Raw genomic sequence first — 17,293 nt, 5'->3', positions numbered from 1 at the left:
CTGAACCAGTACATGCAATGATGCGTTACTAGAAATCAGAACACTAAACTTGGGCAAATAGAACAAAGATAAACTAGCAGAACATAAGATTGATAACAATAGAACGTAATAATTGAGTCTAGGTTAAAAAAAAACCATTACTCTTATATAATATGTAGATTAAAGTTTAACAAAATATCATAATAAAGTCTACCGTCTAAGAGACGGCTAATACCCTATTTATACTAGCAAATAACCTAAAGAGAGAAACCCTAGGCTAATAGATAGAAAATGGCCTTCGTAAGAGATAAAATAGCTAAGGTATTCCTAAATAAAGAAACACTCTAAAGGGTCATATTATGCCCCTGCATCAACCACCCCAGGTTGAAAGAAATCTCAGCTCCATGAGTTTATGGATTTTTGCATACATCTTTGATGTCTTTTCTGCCTTTCCTCGATCAAAAACAAAACCCAAAGCCTTAGAGATCCTAAAACGCAATATGCAAGAAATGTTGTCTGTGTCATAGGATATTTCCAGCCTGGACAAAAGATTGTGTACCTTCATTGTTTGTAACAAACAAAGATGGATCAAGAACAAGCTTCTTTACAAGAGCAACATCATTATGCAAACGTCTCTTAGGTACTGCTCTGCTTGTTGAGCTGGGAAACATTAATAATCTGTCAAAAATGTCTCTTGTGTCAAGATCATTGCTCACCCCATAGAGTAAATCAAGAACATGCCTTCTAATACTGATTTCAAAGTGCTTCAATGAAGTTATAACTCCATCCTGGTAAGTCTTGATTATGCCATCGGTACCTATTACAATCTTGGTAGCAAACTAAATTTTTGTCTGATTCGGAATTAAGAAACTCTTACCTTAAAAAAAGGTGAATTAAGTAAAAAATCATATCATGAGTTAAAAAAAATGACGATTATGATTAAAATCAAACTAAGTAGAAAATAAATCATCATGAAGAAGATGCCAAACATCTATTCACACCCACAAACTCAAAACACATCAAAAATCAATGAACAACAACAACAAAGAAGTGATTAGTAAACCCAAAAAATCTAGAAAAACACGACAAAAAGCAATAAGAATAAACAAACAAACCCTAAAATCATAACTCCACAAATGAGAATAAAAAGAAGAAAACATTATTACCTTGTTGTGAATCGAAGTTGGGAATAGATACATCATTGTTGGCAAACACATTCTGCAAACAGAAAACGTAAACATCATATTAGAAAAATATTAAACGAAACCCATATAATGCATTAACATACTTAACTGGCTTGTTTTTTCAACCAAAGAAGAAGACCGACTTTAATCTTAAACCGGAAATATCATCAAGGGGAGTCGATATTTAGTAGGAATGGTAAGTATCTACATTAGTTTGGAAATCTTAGATCACTTTCTCAAATTAGATTTTATATGAATGGTAAGCACCTCCCTTAGGAGTTTTGAATTTGTTTCTCGAAATTAAAGTATACGCATTAGGTTTGTCTAAACTCTCCACAAGTATACTGGTCAAATTTGACGGTTCCGATTTTAAAGGAAATGTGTAACTATGGTGTAAGCTTGTGATATTAAATCTCAACCAATCAGAATGAGGGGTTTCGTCGACCTACCAACACAAAAAAAGGGTGAACATTATCATTCGATTTGGAGCATAAGATCAAATCAATTTGATTAAAAATTAACGGCCACGAAATATAAGGGGACTAACTTGTTCTTCATCTAATCAGGAGCGAGAGTTTGTTCACCGACCAATAGGATGGGGAAATAAGCACAACTCTCAACATGGAGTGAGAGATGTAGTTGGGTGTTTAGTTTATCGATTGATTGATGTGATTGAAGTTTTGAAACTCTGGTTAAACATTTATTCGTTTTTTTTTTTGTAATTTTTTTTTCACAAACCTACTCGCCCACAGGTGACAAATCAGACGGATATGTCATGTAGATGGAATGGACGCGGGTGATACCAAATGGGCATCCACCCATCCTCACCAGTATTTGGAATCTTTGACTTGGCCCAACTCGCCGGTTCACTTGACTTGCTGGATAACCAGTAAAAGCATTTACACCCTACTAAAACCCTAAAAATTGCAGAAGAAGGAGAAAAGGCAACGATGGTGAGTGCTAAACCTAGTTTCAGAAAACAAGACCAAAATCAGAATAAACGCTCTTTTCAAAACCCTAACAAATTACCACTTGGTCCAAACAGAATCAAAACAAAGAAGAAGAAGAAAGACAATGAAATCAGTGGAACCAAAACAAAGAAAGAATCAAAAGTTATTGCTTCTTCTAATCTTCCTGCTTCTCAGCAACTTAGCTTCTTCCTCAATTGTTTCCAATCCTCTAATGGTATCAAATTTTCTTCTCTCGAGTTGGAATCATTCAAAGGTTCGGTCTTTTACCAATTTGTAAACCGTCTAATCATTGTTTTAGTGTATGCTTTTGCTATCGATAATCCATAGGAATTATACCCCAACGTTATTCTAACAAACCACGGTTCCATGTCGATAATCTGTTACACTAGAAGCCTCAATAGTTAGAGAATCCTCCAAAATGGATATTTATCGGGTCGCCCAGACCGTCATTGTAACACTTCCCTAAGCGTTTATTTCCGGCATGGATCTCTGACTGTTTGTCGCTAATTCGGTGCCCCTTTGATTCTCCTATCTTTGACACCATGTTAACTATCTTTTGCAGTAGAACCCAATAATCAATTTTTTGAGACTGAGGAGAGGCCCCATGATAAATGTCACATTATTCAGTGTATAACCGGGGAACTCCTTCATCTGATAGATGTTTATGTTTTGTTTTATTTTCTATGTGCAGATTCGTGCATTGTCAAGTCACCTGTAGACCTAAAGCAAGATGCTGATTCTCTACACGAACATATGAAAGTGGCTTTTGGAAAGTCATGGAAAGCAGAGCTCTGCGAAGGGAAGATTTCAGAGGGAAAAATTGATGCAGGGAATCCTGCAGTTCTTGTTATTAGTACATCTGCACTAAGAGCATTGGAGCTTCTCAGGTTTGGATGCTTCCTTATGTTCGCATAATAAGACTTAACATGTTTGAAATCTTAAAAGAATTAATGATTAAATCATAACGAGATTACTTTTTGCAACTACTGTCATAACATTGTCTCATATAAGAAGATTGCAGTTGAGGATAAAACTTCTGTTTGTAAAACTATTTGCTGTGATCATTAGGGGCTTACGGCCGTTGACAAAAGGGTGTCGTGCTGCAAAACTGTTCGCAAAACATATGAAGGTTGAGGAGCAGGTACATATCTATTTCCAGGTTCAGTTATTATATATTAAATTTGAACTGTGACACCCAAGGCATGTGAAGGAAAGATACAACATTAAAATATCAAATAATTGTATCCTATTAGACCTCTTGTGGCACAGATAATATTTTAACTGAATAGAGAGCATGTATATGGATCCACTACCTCTTGGATCAGATGGATTTTTTTTTTGAACTTTTTTTTTTTTTGCTGATGTAGGTGGCGATGCTAAAGACCCGTGTAAATATTGCTAGCGGTACGCCGAGCAGGTTAGATGAATGAGTTTCCTGTCGAAATTAAAATAACTTCTTATTCCTTGTTGGATTCACCTGTTGCTATTCTTTGTTGGATTCACCTGCTGCTGCTAGTTGTTGTGCTTCATGAGCATATTTCCTGCAACTTTTTCCCTCACTGTATCAAGTCTTAGTATTAGTTTCTTAGCTAATTGACGAGAGTTGCAAATGGAGATTCTCACAACGAGGATGATAAGAAAAACATTTCATAACCATACTTCTTTCTCAGTCGTGGTAGTTGTTAGTGATGATCATATGATTTAGGTTCTTCCATATAGTTGCTTTTATGTGTTTTTAGCCGTATTTGACAATTCTCACATGTAGATTGACTCAATGAATTTCTGGTGCGGAAGTGGAATCCGCTGCATGCATTACATAAAGTCTGTGTTACAACGATACGCCTAAAAAAAAATTCAGCCGTACCGATACGTATTTACACGGATACGCGTACTAATACTCCGGATACTTCAAGATACAACTCAGTTAGAAAACTTTGACTAAATATTAGATGTCAATACCTTAATATTAGAAAATTTAGATATTTTACTAGATTTTATGAGAAGTTTTGACTATAGTGATAAAATATTAGTTCCAAATCTGTCCACTGATCTTGCTTTAGACTTTCTTCCTTCTTATCCAGATTTTTGCTCTCCAGTGAGGTTAATCATACATGTATTTTGTTAAGTTTCTATCTTATATATAATATATTTATTTTTAACTATTGATATGCCGTATCGCCGTATTTTAGTTTTTCAAGTTGGTGTATCATAGTAGCGTACCGGTATCTTGTATCCGATACCGTATCCGTATCGTTGCAACACAGCATAAAGTGCAGTCTAGATTTATCCCTGTCGCTGGAAACGGATAAGTGGCAGTCTAGATTTGAGTCACTCCAAATCAGTGAGACTGAGCCATTGTCTCTATCCGTAGAATTCCCAAAACCTGACCTTAATCTCCTTCCGAGTGAACTGAATTATAATGTTTTAGGCCAAAATGAAGATGTTCAATTTTTCATACCATCTGAACTTAATGAGAAACAGAAGACAATGCATTCACATGTTGTTAGGAAGCATATAAGTGCTCCAAAATGGAGTATTGCAGACATGAAAGGACTTGATCCTAGTATTTGCGCACATAGGAAGTCACAGTTCAATGAGCTTCATGAGATCAGAAATGAGGGTGATACAGACTGCAAATGTGAAATGAAATTTTTTCTTGATAAGCATGCTATTAGGGAAATAGTTGAACCAGTCTACAATTCTGGTTTGCATTTGTTTTCTGATAGGCTAAGGTGAAGATGGAAAGACCCTTTTAATGTTAAAAATGAATTTCGTCATTGTACTGTTGACATTCAAAATCCTAATGACAGCAACTTCTTCAAGGCTAATGCGCAGCTTTTGAAGCCATTTTTGGAACTTGCATTGTTGGACTTTAAGATCTTCCATACAGCCATAAGTTGCGAGTCTTGCGACTTCTTTCTGAATATAGCCCTGCTTGCTCGTACAAATTAAAGAAAATTGTATAAGAAATCGATTTCACTATTTCTTGAGTATTATAAAATTGATAGCATATGCGTTGAAATAAAGTCTACGCATACCAAGTAGTGAACGAGTGTTATCTGGTGTGTTGACCCAGTATTTTTCTGTACATTTATACTGGCTGATCTATGGTTTTTGACATTAAAAGATTTAAGTCAACTAGTTCTCTACCAGGAGAAAAAGTGTCTGACCTGATGTGGTTGTATATAAATAAGTTATGGATCACTTATGCTCAAATTTTCCTTATTTGATAGTGATTCTGTTTCATTAAATGTAAAGTTTCCTGCATGTAGGATTAAGAAGCTGATCGACATGGATGCATTGGGGCTTTCACGCTTAGCAGTGATTGTGCTTGACATGCACACGGATACCAAGGGCTATTCGTTGTTAACTCTTCCGCAAGTCAGGTATGTAACAAGTACATTCCACTTGTAGCCACCATTTGCAGGCTCTTTCTTTTGCTTTCTGTTATCTATCTATCAACCTCATTTTAAGTTCTCAATAACCACATCATTACTAAATTTTCTCATTTTTTGCTAGCAATGAATTCTGGGACTTGTATAAAACCCACTTTGAACAGCCGCTGATACGAGGTGATTTACGTGTCTGTCTATATGGCCCTATATCCTGCAGCAGTGAGGTAAAAACTACTGATGAACCTCATGATGATCTACTGTAGTTTTTTGTATGTGAAAGTTTTGACCACTATTAGGGAGTGTTATACAATAGTGTAATGCACGATAATTCAAGTAATTTTTTTTTACGGAGAGATCATATTTATTCAATCTTTTAAATGGTTAAGTTTCACTATACGGGCCCCTCCTAATGCTCTTATGATCATACGTTTGTTCGACTGATAAATATTTAAGGAGGTGTATGATGACCTTAGTTGCTTTCCACAATTTTGGAAACCATCTCAGTTCTTGTAAGTAATGTTTGCTGGGAGCCTGCATAGGTATATTTGCGTCAATATGTCCTGGCATGGGTACCTTTTGTGTCCTAGGGAGCTAAAACCTAACTAAAGGCACTCCACACAAGTGTTGATCACTTTCCTTGCTGTTTGATTTTTCTATACTGGTCGTAACCAATCGTCGCCAGACCTACTTATCCTGGTTCTGAATTCACCTATTCAAGTCGTGAAGTCTATCACATGTAATGTCAGTCCCAGCAAACGAGTGACAAATTTTGACAGTTGAGGAGAATCTATCAAGTTAGTTCATTATTCTTGATTGATTCATTTTAGGGTTTCATGTTTCTTTTCCTTTCCTGTTTTAAGTTTTGTTTAATGCGTTCATCATAAGTACAGGCATTCTTTTCTAATCTTTTTCAGTGAGGAAATTACTTTCAAATGAAATTTTCAATAATATCATCTTAAAGATTACTCAGTACATATCCCATCCTACCATCCAAATACCATTATTGATTGGTAGTTGGAAGTTCAAATTGCTAGACATTTAATTCATATTCTTTGTTCTAGAAATGTGGTAGCCCAAAATCGTCATCATTTCATTTTTAGTAAAAAGAAAGTAGTCAAAATTGTAAACTAATCTGATCTCTTCATGGGTTGTTTGGATTTATCAACCTGCACTTTATATAGTCAATCTGAAAGTTACTGCTTGGCAGAAGAATTAATTTCCATCATTTGGTGGGGGTGGGTCTAGATAAACTAACCACCATTGCAGCGTTAATTGGGTAGACCGGAGGGCCCGAAGGGAGTTCTTTTTACGGTCACTTTTCTGTAAAAAGAAACGAACGTAAATGTGCAATTTGATTGGAAATGGTATGGTAGTTTGCACTTGATAATATCAAAATACCCCGTCTTTTTAGCCCAATAACTATAACTTCTTGTGTATCATATTTTTCAGAGGTATAACTTGCAAGCATAGAATATAATAGTATATCTAAAAATCCGTGTTTTGGAATTTTATAAATGTTATCTCATTGGAAAGATTTTAAAGAGATCTACGCAATGAGTGCAACCAACAATAACAAATTTAGAGTTTTTACGAAAGATTTTGAGGTGTTAATTATTTTAGGCACAATTTTCGAAAATTGAATGCATAGTCATTATGCAAACCACCACAAAGAATGCATAATACATTATGCAGCCATATTTTGATTTATGCCTGTTTCAGGAAAAATGATAATTTCACTTCATTTTAAGAAAAATGACACTTTCACTTTTTCAATATGGCCTAGTTTTATGTAAAAATGAAATTGTGAAAGTATCTTTTTTTTTGAAACGAAGGTAGTATATGCCTAAAAAATATCATTCCAACAAATAAAAAATGCATAATAAATTATGGAGCCAGATGCATAACAATTTATACAGTCATATTTTGGTTCTAAAGAAGATATATAACACGTTAGGTATTTCATTTTTCTTTGATCGGCCCTCCCCACGTGGTAGTAGTGTTCTAGCACTGTTAGCACGGATTTTGTCTTTTCTAATTATATCATTTTAGTGCAACGACAGTGATATCTGAACCGAAGTAATCAGATTCTTTTCGGTAGGATCCGTTGCCACTGACAGTAGTAGTAGTAAGAGCTAACTTAACTAATACCCATGACTTAGGTTGAATTTACCGATTAAGAATATCATCAATCACAGTCACAAGATCTTTGGAACGAAGAATGAATGGGTAATAAGTGAAATGAAAGATCATTTAATTCATATTTAAAACATAACTAGTCATATAACACCAAGGTGAACAAATTTATGGTACAAAAACTCCACCATATGTTCAGAGTTACAAGAACTCCATTTCCCCCAAAAGTGATACAAAAACTCCAAATTTTTTAATATGGGTAAATTACTAAATTACATCCATTTCATTTTCAAGAAATACCCAACCTACCCTACTATTCATGTCTTCTTCTCCATACGAGATCTATTATCTCTCTCTATCACTCACACCAACACCATTAACAGAGCCTCATCTTTCTCCTCTCGCACCACCACCAGAAACACGATCATCTCTTGATCCTCCACCAACGTCGCCTCCTTTTCTTCTTCTCCTATCACCAACAGCAACACCTACTACTCCCGTACCAACATAAATATATACAGATCGAGAATACAAATCGAGGAAAATAAAAAGGTAAAAATCCAGTCAAATCTAGAGATCTGATTTTTTGTGTAACATTAATGTGGTTTTTCTTACCAATCTATCTATTTCAGAAGTGGGATGTGTTGTGACCCAACACCATTCACACTAGTTTACTTATTTAGGCTTCCCTATTTCTAGCATAGTTTGGTTTCCCTTTTGTATCAGAACTCTTTTTCCTTGTTTTGCAAGTCTGTACAAGTATAAATACTGCCTTAAGTCCTGTATTCGGGTAACTAATCAGTAAACCAAAGTTCTGTTCTTTAAAATTACTCTTCAAGCTGGTGGTTAACCCCCAATCAAAGGGTTTATTTAGGGTGCTTAGCTTATTTTTGTGAGATACAGGCAAGGATCCTAACATCTAGTATCAGAGCAAGGTTACGAATTACTCTCAAATTCTGATTTTTTTTTTTTTTTATTTTTTGGAAGTACAATGGGTGGTCATGATTATACAGAAAATCTCAAGGGGGTTAATGATGGATTGACAGACTTGACCAAGAATGTCAATGAGCTTATTCAGGCTATGAACGCCAACAAGTCTGAAGAAACAGAGAGAAGAAAACAGAAAGTTATTGAGCAGCGTCAGCAACGTGAAGAAGAAAGAACACAACGTCAGCTAGAGTTAACGGAGAATAATACAGCTTTGACATCCAGTATTACTACAGCGTTAACAAATTTGTCCACAACCATTGCCGCTTCTGTTGCCACGGCCGTTGTTGATCAACTTCGCCCCTTGCTTCCTCCAGTTGCAGGCAATCATGGTGGTCCTCGTAATAATCCACCTCCACCCCCACCTCCGCGACAAAATAACATCAACCTCAAGTTTCCTCAATTCGATGGAGATGATCCTGACGGTTGGGTTTTCAATGCAGATCAATATTTCGCAGTTCACACAGCAGATGATGCTCTTAAAATTACTATTGCCTCTGCAAATTTGAAAGGTGATGCTAATGTTTGGTTTAGATGGAAGCAGTCTAAAGCTGCCATTGTTACTTGGGCTGAGTTTGGTGCTCATCTTCAAGCTCGTTTTGCACCAGAGAAATTTGTGGATCCTAGACTAGCTATTAGCAACATCGAACAAAAAGGCACAGTGCGTGAGCATATTCCTGTGTTTGAGCGTTTAATGAATTTAGTGGACTTCACGGAAGAACACTTGATTCAATGCTTCATCCGCTCTCTTAAACCTCAAATAGGTTCGGCGCTTAGATTATTAGATATCAGATCTTTGGATGATGCTTTTAAAAAAGCCATCCATCAAGAGGAAGCCCTTGCAGCAAATAAGTCTGTTCCCAGACAGCCTTATCGTCCTCCTCCCTTCCGGCCTGCTGCAACTGTTCAACCCACTCCTTATAACAAGTCTTCTTCTCCTCCTGTGTATCGCCATTTATCACCAGCTGAACAACGTGAACGCAGAGAAAAGGGTCTCTGTTTTAATTGTGATGAGGTTTACAAGAAAGATCATGTTTGTTTGAATCCCAGATTGACCATTTTGGATGTTGAGGAATATATTCGTGAAGGTTCTACCACTACAGAGGATACTGCTCCTGTTTCCTTTGAAGTTTCTGAAGTATATGAATTTGATCCTACCATCTCCTTAAGCTCGCTATTTGGTTCTTCCTTTCCATGTACCATGCGCGTTACAGGTCGTATTAAATCTCAACCCATTACTATTTTGATTGATTCAGGATCTACTCATAACTTTTTGCATCCATCTGTGGCTAAACAATGTGGATTTGAAGTTTGTTCTCGAGATTCTCCTCTAAGTGTTACTGTGGGTGATGGTGGCAAGTTGAATACTCGGGGTTCTTGTCCTTCTGTCCCTATTCAACTCCCTAGTTTCAGGTTTAGTGCTGATTTCCACTTGCTTGACATTAGTGGTTGTGATGCAGTTTTAGGGGTACAATGGTTACGTACTTTAGGACCTATTGAATGGGATTTTGCAAGATTATCAATGCAATTTACAGTTAATGGTAAAACTGTGTCCTTACTTGGTAACAATCATTCGTCTGTAATGATTTTGGAGCAAAAATCAATGCAGCGTTTATTACAACATGCAAATCATGGGTTTTTTATTGAACTAGCTTCATTAACTACTTCATTGAAGGCAACATCGGTTATTGATCCTCAAGTACAACAATTATTAGCTCAGTTTACTGATATTTTCAAGCAACCAACGGCTCTTCCACCAGAACGTCTTCATGATCATAGAATTCCATTGGTTCCTGGTTCTCCACCTGTCAATGTGAGGCCGTATCGATACCCTTACTTCCAGAAATCAGAAATTGAAAAGATTGTTGCTGAATTAAAATTCTCTGGTTTTATACGTCCAAGTTCGAGCCCCTATTCTTCCCCAGTGCTGATGGTACGTAAGAAAGACGGGTCTTGGCGTATGTGTGTTGATTACCGTGCTTTGAATAAGCTGACAATCAAGGATAGATTTCCAATCCTGTTGTTGATGAGCTGTTAGACGAACTGCATGGTGCGACTGTGTTTACTAAACTGGATTTGCGCTCGGGTTATCATCAAATTCGATTGCATAAAGCTGATATTCCTAAGACAGCTTTTCGAACTCACGATGGTCACTATGAGTTCTTGGTTATGCCATTCGGTCTTTCCAATGCTCCATCCACTTTTCAGAGTTTAATGAATGATTCTTTCAGGGAATATTTACGAAAGTTCGTGCTGGTCTTCTTTGATGACATTCTGATTTATAGCAAGAATATGTCTGATCATTTGATTCACTTGTCTCAGGTGTTTGAAGTACTTCGTTCTAATCAGTTATTTGTGAAGGAATCCAAGTGCACCTTTGCTCAGTCCTCCGTGGGTTATTTGGGACATGTTATTTCAGCTCAGGGAGTTTCAGTTGAACAAGAGAAGATTGAATGTATTATGTCATGGCCTACACCAACTACCATCAGAGAGTTACGCGGTTTTTTGGGCTTGGCAGGTTATTATCGAAAGTTTGTTAAGGATTTTGGTAAGATCAGTGCGCCATTAATTCAACTACTTAAGAAAGATGCTTTTCAATGGTCGGAAAAAGCTACTGCTGCCTTCAAACTTTTGCAAACTGCTCTTACTACAACACCAGTTTTGATCCTTCTTGATTTTTCTAAAGAATTTGCAATAGAATGCGATGCTTCTGGATTTCGATTGGGTGCTGTTTTGTTACAATTTGGTAGGCCTATTGCTTTTCACAGCAAGCCTTTAGCTGAGAAGAACAAGAATTTAGCAGTTTATGATAAGGAGATGCTAGCTATTATTTCTGCAATTCAAAAATGGCGCCATTATTTGCTTGGGAGGCATTTCAAAATATATACAGATCATAAGAGTCTGAAATATTTTTTGGACCAGAAAATATCTTCCTTAGAGCAACAGAAATGGCTATCTAAACTTTTGGGTTACGATTATGAGATAATCTTTAGACCAGGAAAAGACAATGCTGCAGCTGATGCTCTGTCTCGCCAATCCAGCTTCCACTACAGTCTTACTGCACCAGTTTTCAGTGGTGTAACAGAAATAATGCACGAATGTCATAATGACACTGAATATGGAGAGCTTATTCAACGGTTAGTTGCAGATCCAACTTATAAGCGTAATTATTCTTACGTAGCTGGTATATTACGTTACAAAGGCAGAATTGTGGTAGTTTCCACTTCTTCGTGGTGTTCAAAATTTTTACAGGAGTTTCATTCAACTCCAATTGGTGGCCATTCCGGGTTTTTGCGTACATATAAGAGAGTACAGCATAATTTTTACTGGAAAGGATTTAAGCAATCTGTGAAGAATTTTATCCTTCATTGTGAAGTGTGTCAGAGAAACAAATCTGAGGCTGTTTCTTCTCCAGGTTTTCTTAATCCATTACCAATACCAACTGACGTATGGATCGATATTTCTATGGACTTTATTGATGGGTTTCCCTCGTCCAATAAAAAAAATTCTATATTGGTAGTCGTAGATCGTTTAACGAAATATGCTCACTTTATACCACTTACACATCCATATTCTGCACATTCTGTAGCCGATATCTTTGTGAGGGAGATTGTGCGTTTACATGGCATGCCAAGATCGATTGTAAGTGATCGAGATCCCATTTTTTTGAGTAAGTTTTGGGAGGCTTATTTCTCTCTTCAGAATACACAGTTATGTCGCAGTTCAGCTTATCATCCTCAGTCGGATGGACAAACAGAGGTGACAAATAGAACTTTAGAGTGTTATTTGAGGTGTTTTGCGGGAATGAAGCCAACTGATTGGAGCAAATGGTTACCTTGGGCTGAGTGGTGGTATAATACAAGCTTTCATTCAGCCATTCGAATGTCTCCTTATCAGGCATTGTACAGTCGTCCCCCACCTGCAGTTACAGCTTATTTTCCAGGTTCAACTTCAGTGCACGATGTTGAATTAAATCTTAAGGCTCGTGATCATACACTCAAGCTTTTGAAGTCTCATTTGCATGATGCACAGTCCAGAATGAAAAAATATGCTGATTCGCACCGTACTGAGCGTTCATTTTCAGTAGATGATTGGGTTTATTTAAGATTACAGCCTTATCGTCAAACAACAGTGTCTCAGCAATCTTTTTCAAAGCTGTCTCCTAAGTTCTATGGACCATTCCGCATTTTGGAGAAAATTGGGTCAGTTGCGTACAGACTAGAGCTTCCTGCCTCTAGCCGCATTCATCCAGTTGTTCACGTATCTCAGCTTAAACTAAAGGTGGGATCAACTACATCCGTGGAACCAGTGTTACCAGACATTATTGATTATGAAAAGTGGGAACCTGATTCGATTTTGGATCGTCGCATGTATAAGAAAGGCAGTGGTGCAGGCACCAGATGGTTAATCAAGTGGAAGAATCATGCGCAAGAGGACGCAACTTGGGAAGATGTTGATGATTTCATCGCTAAGTTTCCAGAATTTGAGGCTTGAGGACAAGCCTGGTTTCGAGCAGGGTGGGATGTTGTGACCCAACACCATTCACACTAGTTTACTTATTTAGGCTTCCCTATTTCTAGCATAGTTTGGTTTCCCTTTTTTATCAGAACTCTTTTTCCTTGTTTTGCAAGTCTGTGCAGCTATAAATACTGCCTTAAGTCCTGTATTCCGGTAACTAATCAGTAAACCAAAGTTCTGTTCTTTAAAATTACTCTTCAAGCTGGTGGTTAACCCCCAATCAAAGGGTTTATTTAGGGTTCTTAGCTTATTTTTGTGAGATACAGGCAAGGATCCTAACAGGATGTCAAACAAATCGGTCTCAAATGCCGATTGGTTTCTTGTTTTGATGAACTACGTCTAGGGTATTGAAGAATTGGGTCTCAAATGATGAATAAATCAAACCGTCTTATAATATTCTAATAAATTGTGGATCTTGCATGTGTTTAGTATAGAGATTTGTTTTCACTTATATGTTAAGTTCGATGAGTATTCTAATCGATTAGTACAATGATTCAAACAGAGTAATTACATTTTCGGTTTCATCTAATTTTGGTGGAGGATCTAATTTCATCTAATTTTCTGTTTCATCTAATTTTGGTGGAGCAATTACATTTTCAGTGAGTAAAAAATATTCTAAAATCAAACAAACCAATTTGGTAACCATCTAATATTGCTGAAACCGATTTTGGTTTCATCCAATTTTGTTTGATACTTTTTGAACTTTTATCGGTGAAACCAACGTTGTTGGTGATAAATAATTTTCTATTGAAACAAGTTTAAGATTACTCTGAATTTACTGTTGAGTGAGAATGTTATTGGTCTGGGATGGTAATTAAACACAGGTTTGTTGCTTTTGATTCAAAGTATGATTTCGTCTCAGCTATTTGATCCATGTGTGGGAATTGATTGGGTTTTGAAGACGCATCACATGTTTTTGTTTAATTGCCCATGTTGATTAGGATTTCTAACATTTTTTATTGTTATATTAATGCTTTGAGAAGTCTTAACAATAGTAGAGAAAGAACCTAGTACTTCCATTTACCATAAAATAGTTGATTAAGTTTTTAGTAGAATTATTAGTAAGGCTTCCCTTGATAACTCTCAAAACCGTTCACTTAGATCTTAGACAATAACAGTTGTTGATAATTGTGTTCTCATTATTAGTTGTTGTTATTTCATAGGTTTTCTTTGCTCTCACAATGACTTCAATTGTATGTGCAAACAATTTGGCAAAGCTCTATACTTGAACTGGTCAGTGTACTTGTTATTTCTCTCTACGTAGTATGAAGTGAGATTTTCATTTTGGAAGGATTTAATTTGTGTGGTTAGTATTAATGTGTAACTAACTTGCAGGATGATTGTTTACTTGCGAGGTGCTTGTGGCTTCTCAAAATCATCACCCCCATATTCGTGTAGCAAGTTCCCCACCGGTCAGATTAAGCATGTTCAGTTTGCAAAAATCTGGTAAACTACTAGATATCCATGCCCCTTTTGTCTGTTTTCATTTGTTCAATGGACTTGTATAACACCTCTTATAATTTCTCTTGCAGGTACACAACAAATCCTTATATGTTCAATGGACTTGTGTAATACACTCTTCTAATTTCTCCCGCAGTTGAGTAGACAGTTCATGAAACAAAAATTGGTTTCATCGTATTTATGATGAAACCAAAACTGGTTTCATCGTATTTTTTCTAATTTTTGTCGATGAAACCAATTTGTTGGTGAAGTAGTTACTTGTATTTTGCCTTAAGAAGGTTTATCTACCTGGAGTCTTGTTACTCTATTTATATCAGCATATAATGGTAGTATATTATATCAGAAAACCAACAAACAATGATAGTATAGCTTACAAGATTTTGTCTTGAATCATTTTGTGATAGGTTTAGTGGTCGAACTTCTCTTTGGCTCGTTTTAGTAGTTTCTTGGCATTTTCGGTCTTTTGTTTTTTACTTAGATGGTCGTTGTTAGCTGGTATCCTTGCCAGTAACATTAATACTGTTATTATTTGGTTATTGATGCGTACTTTTATGTGTTTGCATGTTCTGGTCAGTCTACAAAGTGGGTACTACTTGGCAGAGAAGAAGGTGAAACTCTGCGAGTTCACATTCGACATCCAGTATGGAATTGAAAATTTGAAGGGATGCTTGGATACATAATGGGTAAGCATGTGTTATGTGATTAGCTTTGGGAATAACAAAACTAGTTCTCTCATTTTTCTTTGTGGTGAAGTTAATGTAGATCCATATTTTCTCTATATTATTATTTGTGCTGAAAATGTAGAGATAGGTAATGTAGTATCTACTTGCAAAGATTTTGCAGAGTATTAGAAGCTCGTATAGTCTTACCTGCAACTTAAACAACTTGGGAGAAAATAAGTTCATCTTAGTAACTTTGTGGTGGTGAGCACTTTGTTTATTTACATTACATCCATTAGTGTTTTCAAAGCTTTGCGAAATAGCATTTAGGCATGCCATGTCAATCATGACGTTTCAATGACGTCTTTCTATCAATGGACGTGTATAATACCTCTTGTAATTTTTCTTACAATTGAATAGACATTTTCACGAAACCAATTATGTTTTCATCTTATTTATGATGGAACCAAAATGGGTTTCTATTTAATTTTTGCTAATTAAGAAATTTGTGCTGTCAACATCGTTTTTTCCGAGGCCATTCTGAAAAGGGCATTGTGATCATGAGGCATGGTCTTTTGGGAAGGAGGTTTGTGTTTATTTTTAGTAATAGAAAAAACACCATAATCTTTGTGATTACTGATAGGATATAGGTACAGTGTGCATGTTTTATCGGAAATTGCGACTAACTTATGTTTCTCCCATTAGTGTGAAGAAGTATGTCGCTTGGCTCTATTGAGGCGCTACCGTTTCCGCTCCAACCTTTATACACTTTTCTATTTGTCCCATACAAAGGGTACACTTTTTGCCGCTCCAACTTTTTTTGCTGGTAGCTTTCTTTCTTAATAGTGTTCATTGACATCTTACTTCTAAATTTTTATTGAAATGGGGTCATGTTATTTTCTTACTGTCTCGCGCAGATCCTAAAGAACCCAGATTAAGGAGCATTGAGAATTCGTTTCTGCTTGGGCCACTTCTTGTTCATGCAAGCTAAAGCTATCTTGATACTCATAGACATTTGCATGAAACCAATTATATTTTCATCTTATTCTCAAGGTAAAGCTCTCTTGTAAATTTGTCTGGTTTCATTATAAATACGATGAAACCAAAATTGGTTTCATCGTATTTTTGCTAATTTTTGTCGACGAAACCAATTTGTTGGTGATATAATAACTTTATGTTGAGATGAGCTTTAGTTTCACTTTTTTTTTTTAAATTTTTCCCGACGAAAGGAATATTGTTGGTGATATGATAGTTTATGTTGAAACGAGTTTCGGTTTCATCTAATTTTATCGCACTTTTTTTATATAGTTTTTGTAGACAAAACCAATCTTATTGGTGATACGAGAATTTTATGTTGAAAAAAATTTTGGTTTCATGTTTTATATTTGTCGACGAAACCAAATAGTAGTTTACTGTTGGAACCAATTTTGGTTTTTCATTTGAGTGATGAAACCAGTTTTGGTTTCATCATATTCTTGGCGGCGACGGTGGTGCTAGTGGTTGGCGATGGTAGGCGAAAACGATGATGTGGTCGGTGGTGGTGATGGGCGGTCGGCGGAGCTGGTCGGTGGTGATCGGCGGTGGTGCCGACTGGTGGCGGTGGTGCAATGACGGTGGTGGTGCGGTGGTGGTGGATGTCGGTGGTGGTGGCGGACGGTGGTGGCGGTGGTGGCAGTGGACGGTGTCGAAGGTGGTGATGCAGTGGCGGTAGGGCGATGGTCATGGTACGGTAGCGGTGGTCGACGATGGTGGTCAGTGGTGGTGGTGGTTGGCGGCGATGGTGGTCAGTGGTGGTGGCAAGATGGTGGTGTTGCTCGTGGTGTGTTGTTGTTGGTGGTAATAATATAATAAAAATTAAAGGCGGGGTTGATTTTTGTTTTTGTTGGGGTGATTTAAATCAAAGGGGTAATATAGACAGTTTATGTTAAATGGGGTTTTTGTGATCAATTTGTTTTGTTGGAGTTTTTTTGCATGAAGAGTGACACCTTTGGTGTTGTAACTCACGG

General features: G+C 36.7%; 1 protein-coding gene across 1 annotated transcript; it reads left to right on the top strand.

The window, feature by feature from the left end:
* The first annotated feature begins 2,058 nt into the window (after positions 1–2,058).
* Positions 2,059–5,918, top strand: LOC113334956 (protein CMSS1-like). Its single transcript, XM_026581179.1, has 6 exons — positions 2,059–2,387; positions 2,826–3,021; positions 3,203–3,275; positions 3,502–3,551; positions 5,407–5,520; positions 5,654–5,918. Exons 1-6 carry the CDS (start codon positions 2,114–2,116, stop codon positions 5,790–5,792), a joined length of 846 nt encoding a protein of 281 aa, XP_026436964.1. The 5' UTR covers positions 2,059–2,113; the 3' UTR covers positions 5,793–5,918.
* The last annotated feature ends 11,375 nt before the right edge of the window (positions 5,919–17,293 follow it).

The sequence above is a fragment of the Papaver somniferum genome, unplaced genomic scaffold (genome assembly GCF_003573695.1).
Source record: "Papaver somniferum cultivar HN1 unplaced genomic scaffold, ASM357369v1 unplaced-scaffold_137, whole genome shotgun sequence".
NCBI lineage: Eukaryota > Viridiplantae > Streptophyta > Magnoliopsida > Ranunculales > Papaveraceae > Papaver > Papaver somniferum.
The sequence above is the reverse complement of the archived record's forward strand: the minus strand, read 5'-3'. Positions and strand labels throughout refer to the sequence as shown.

Excerpts from the sequence above, each read along its gene's own strand:
- LOC113334956 (XM_026581179.1), top strand. The coding sequence starts at position 2,114 with ATGGTGAGTGCTAAACCTAGTTTCAGAAAACAAGACCAAAATCAGAAT. Across the intron at positions 3,552-5,406 it reads GCTAGCGGTACGCCGAGCAG|GATTAAGAAGCTGATCGACA; the intron begins GTTAGATGAATG and ends TCCTGCATGTAG. Across the intron at positions 5,521-5,653 it reads TTAACTCTTCCGCAAGTCAG|CAATGAATTCTGGGACTTGT; the intron begins GTATGTAACAAG and ends ATTTTTTGCTAG.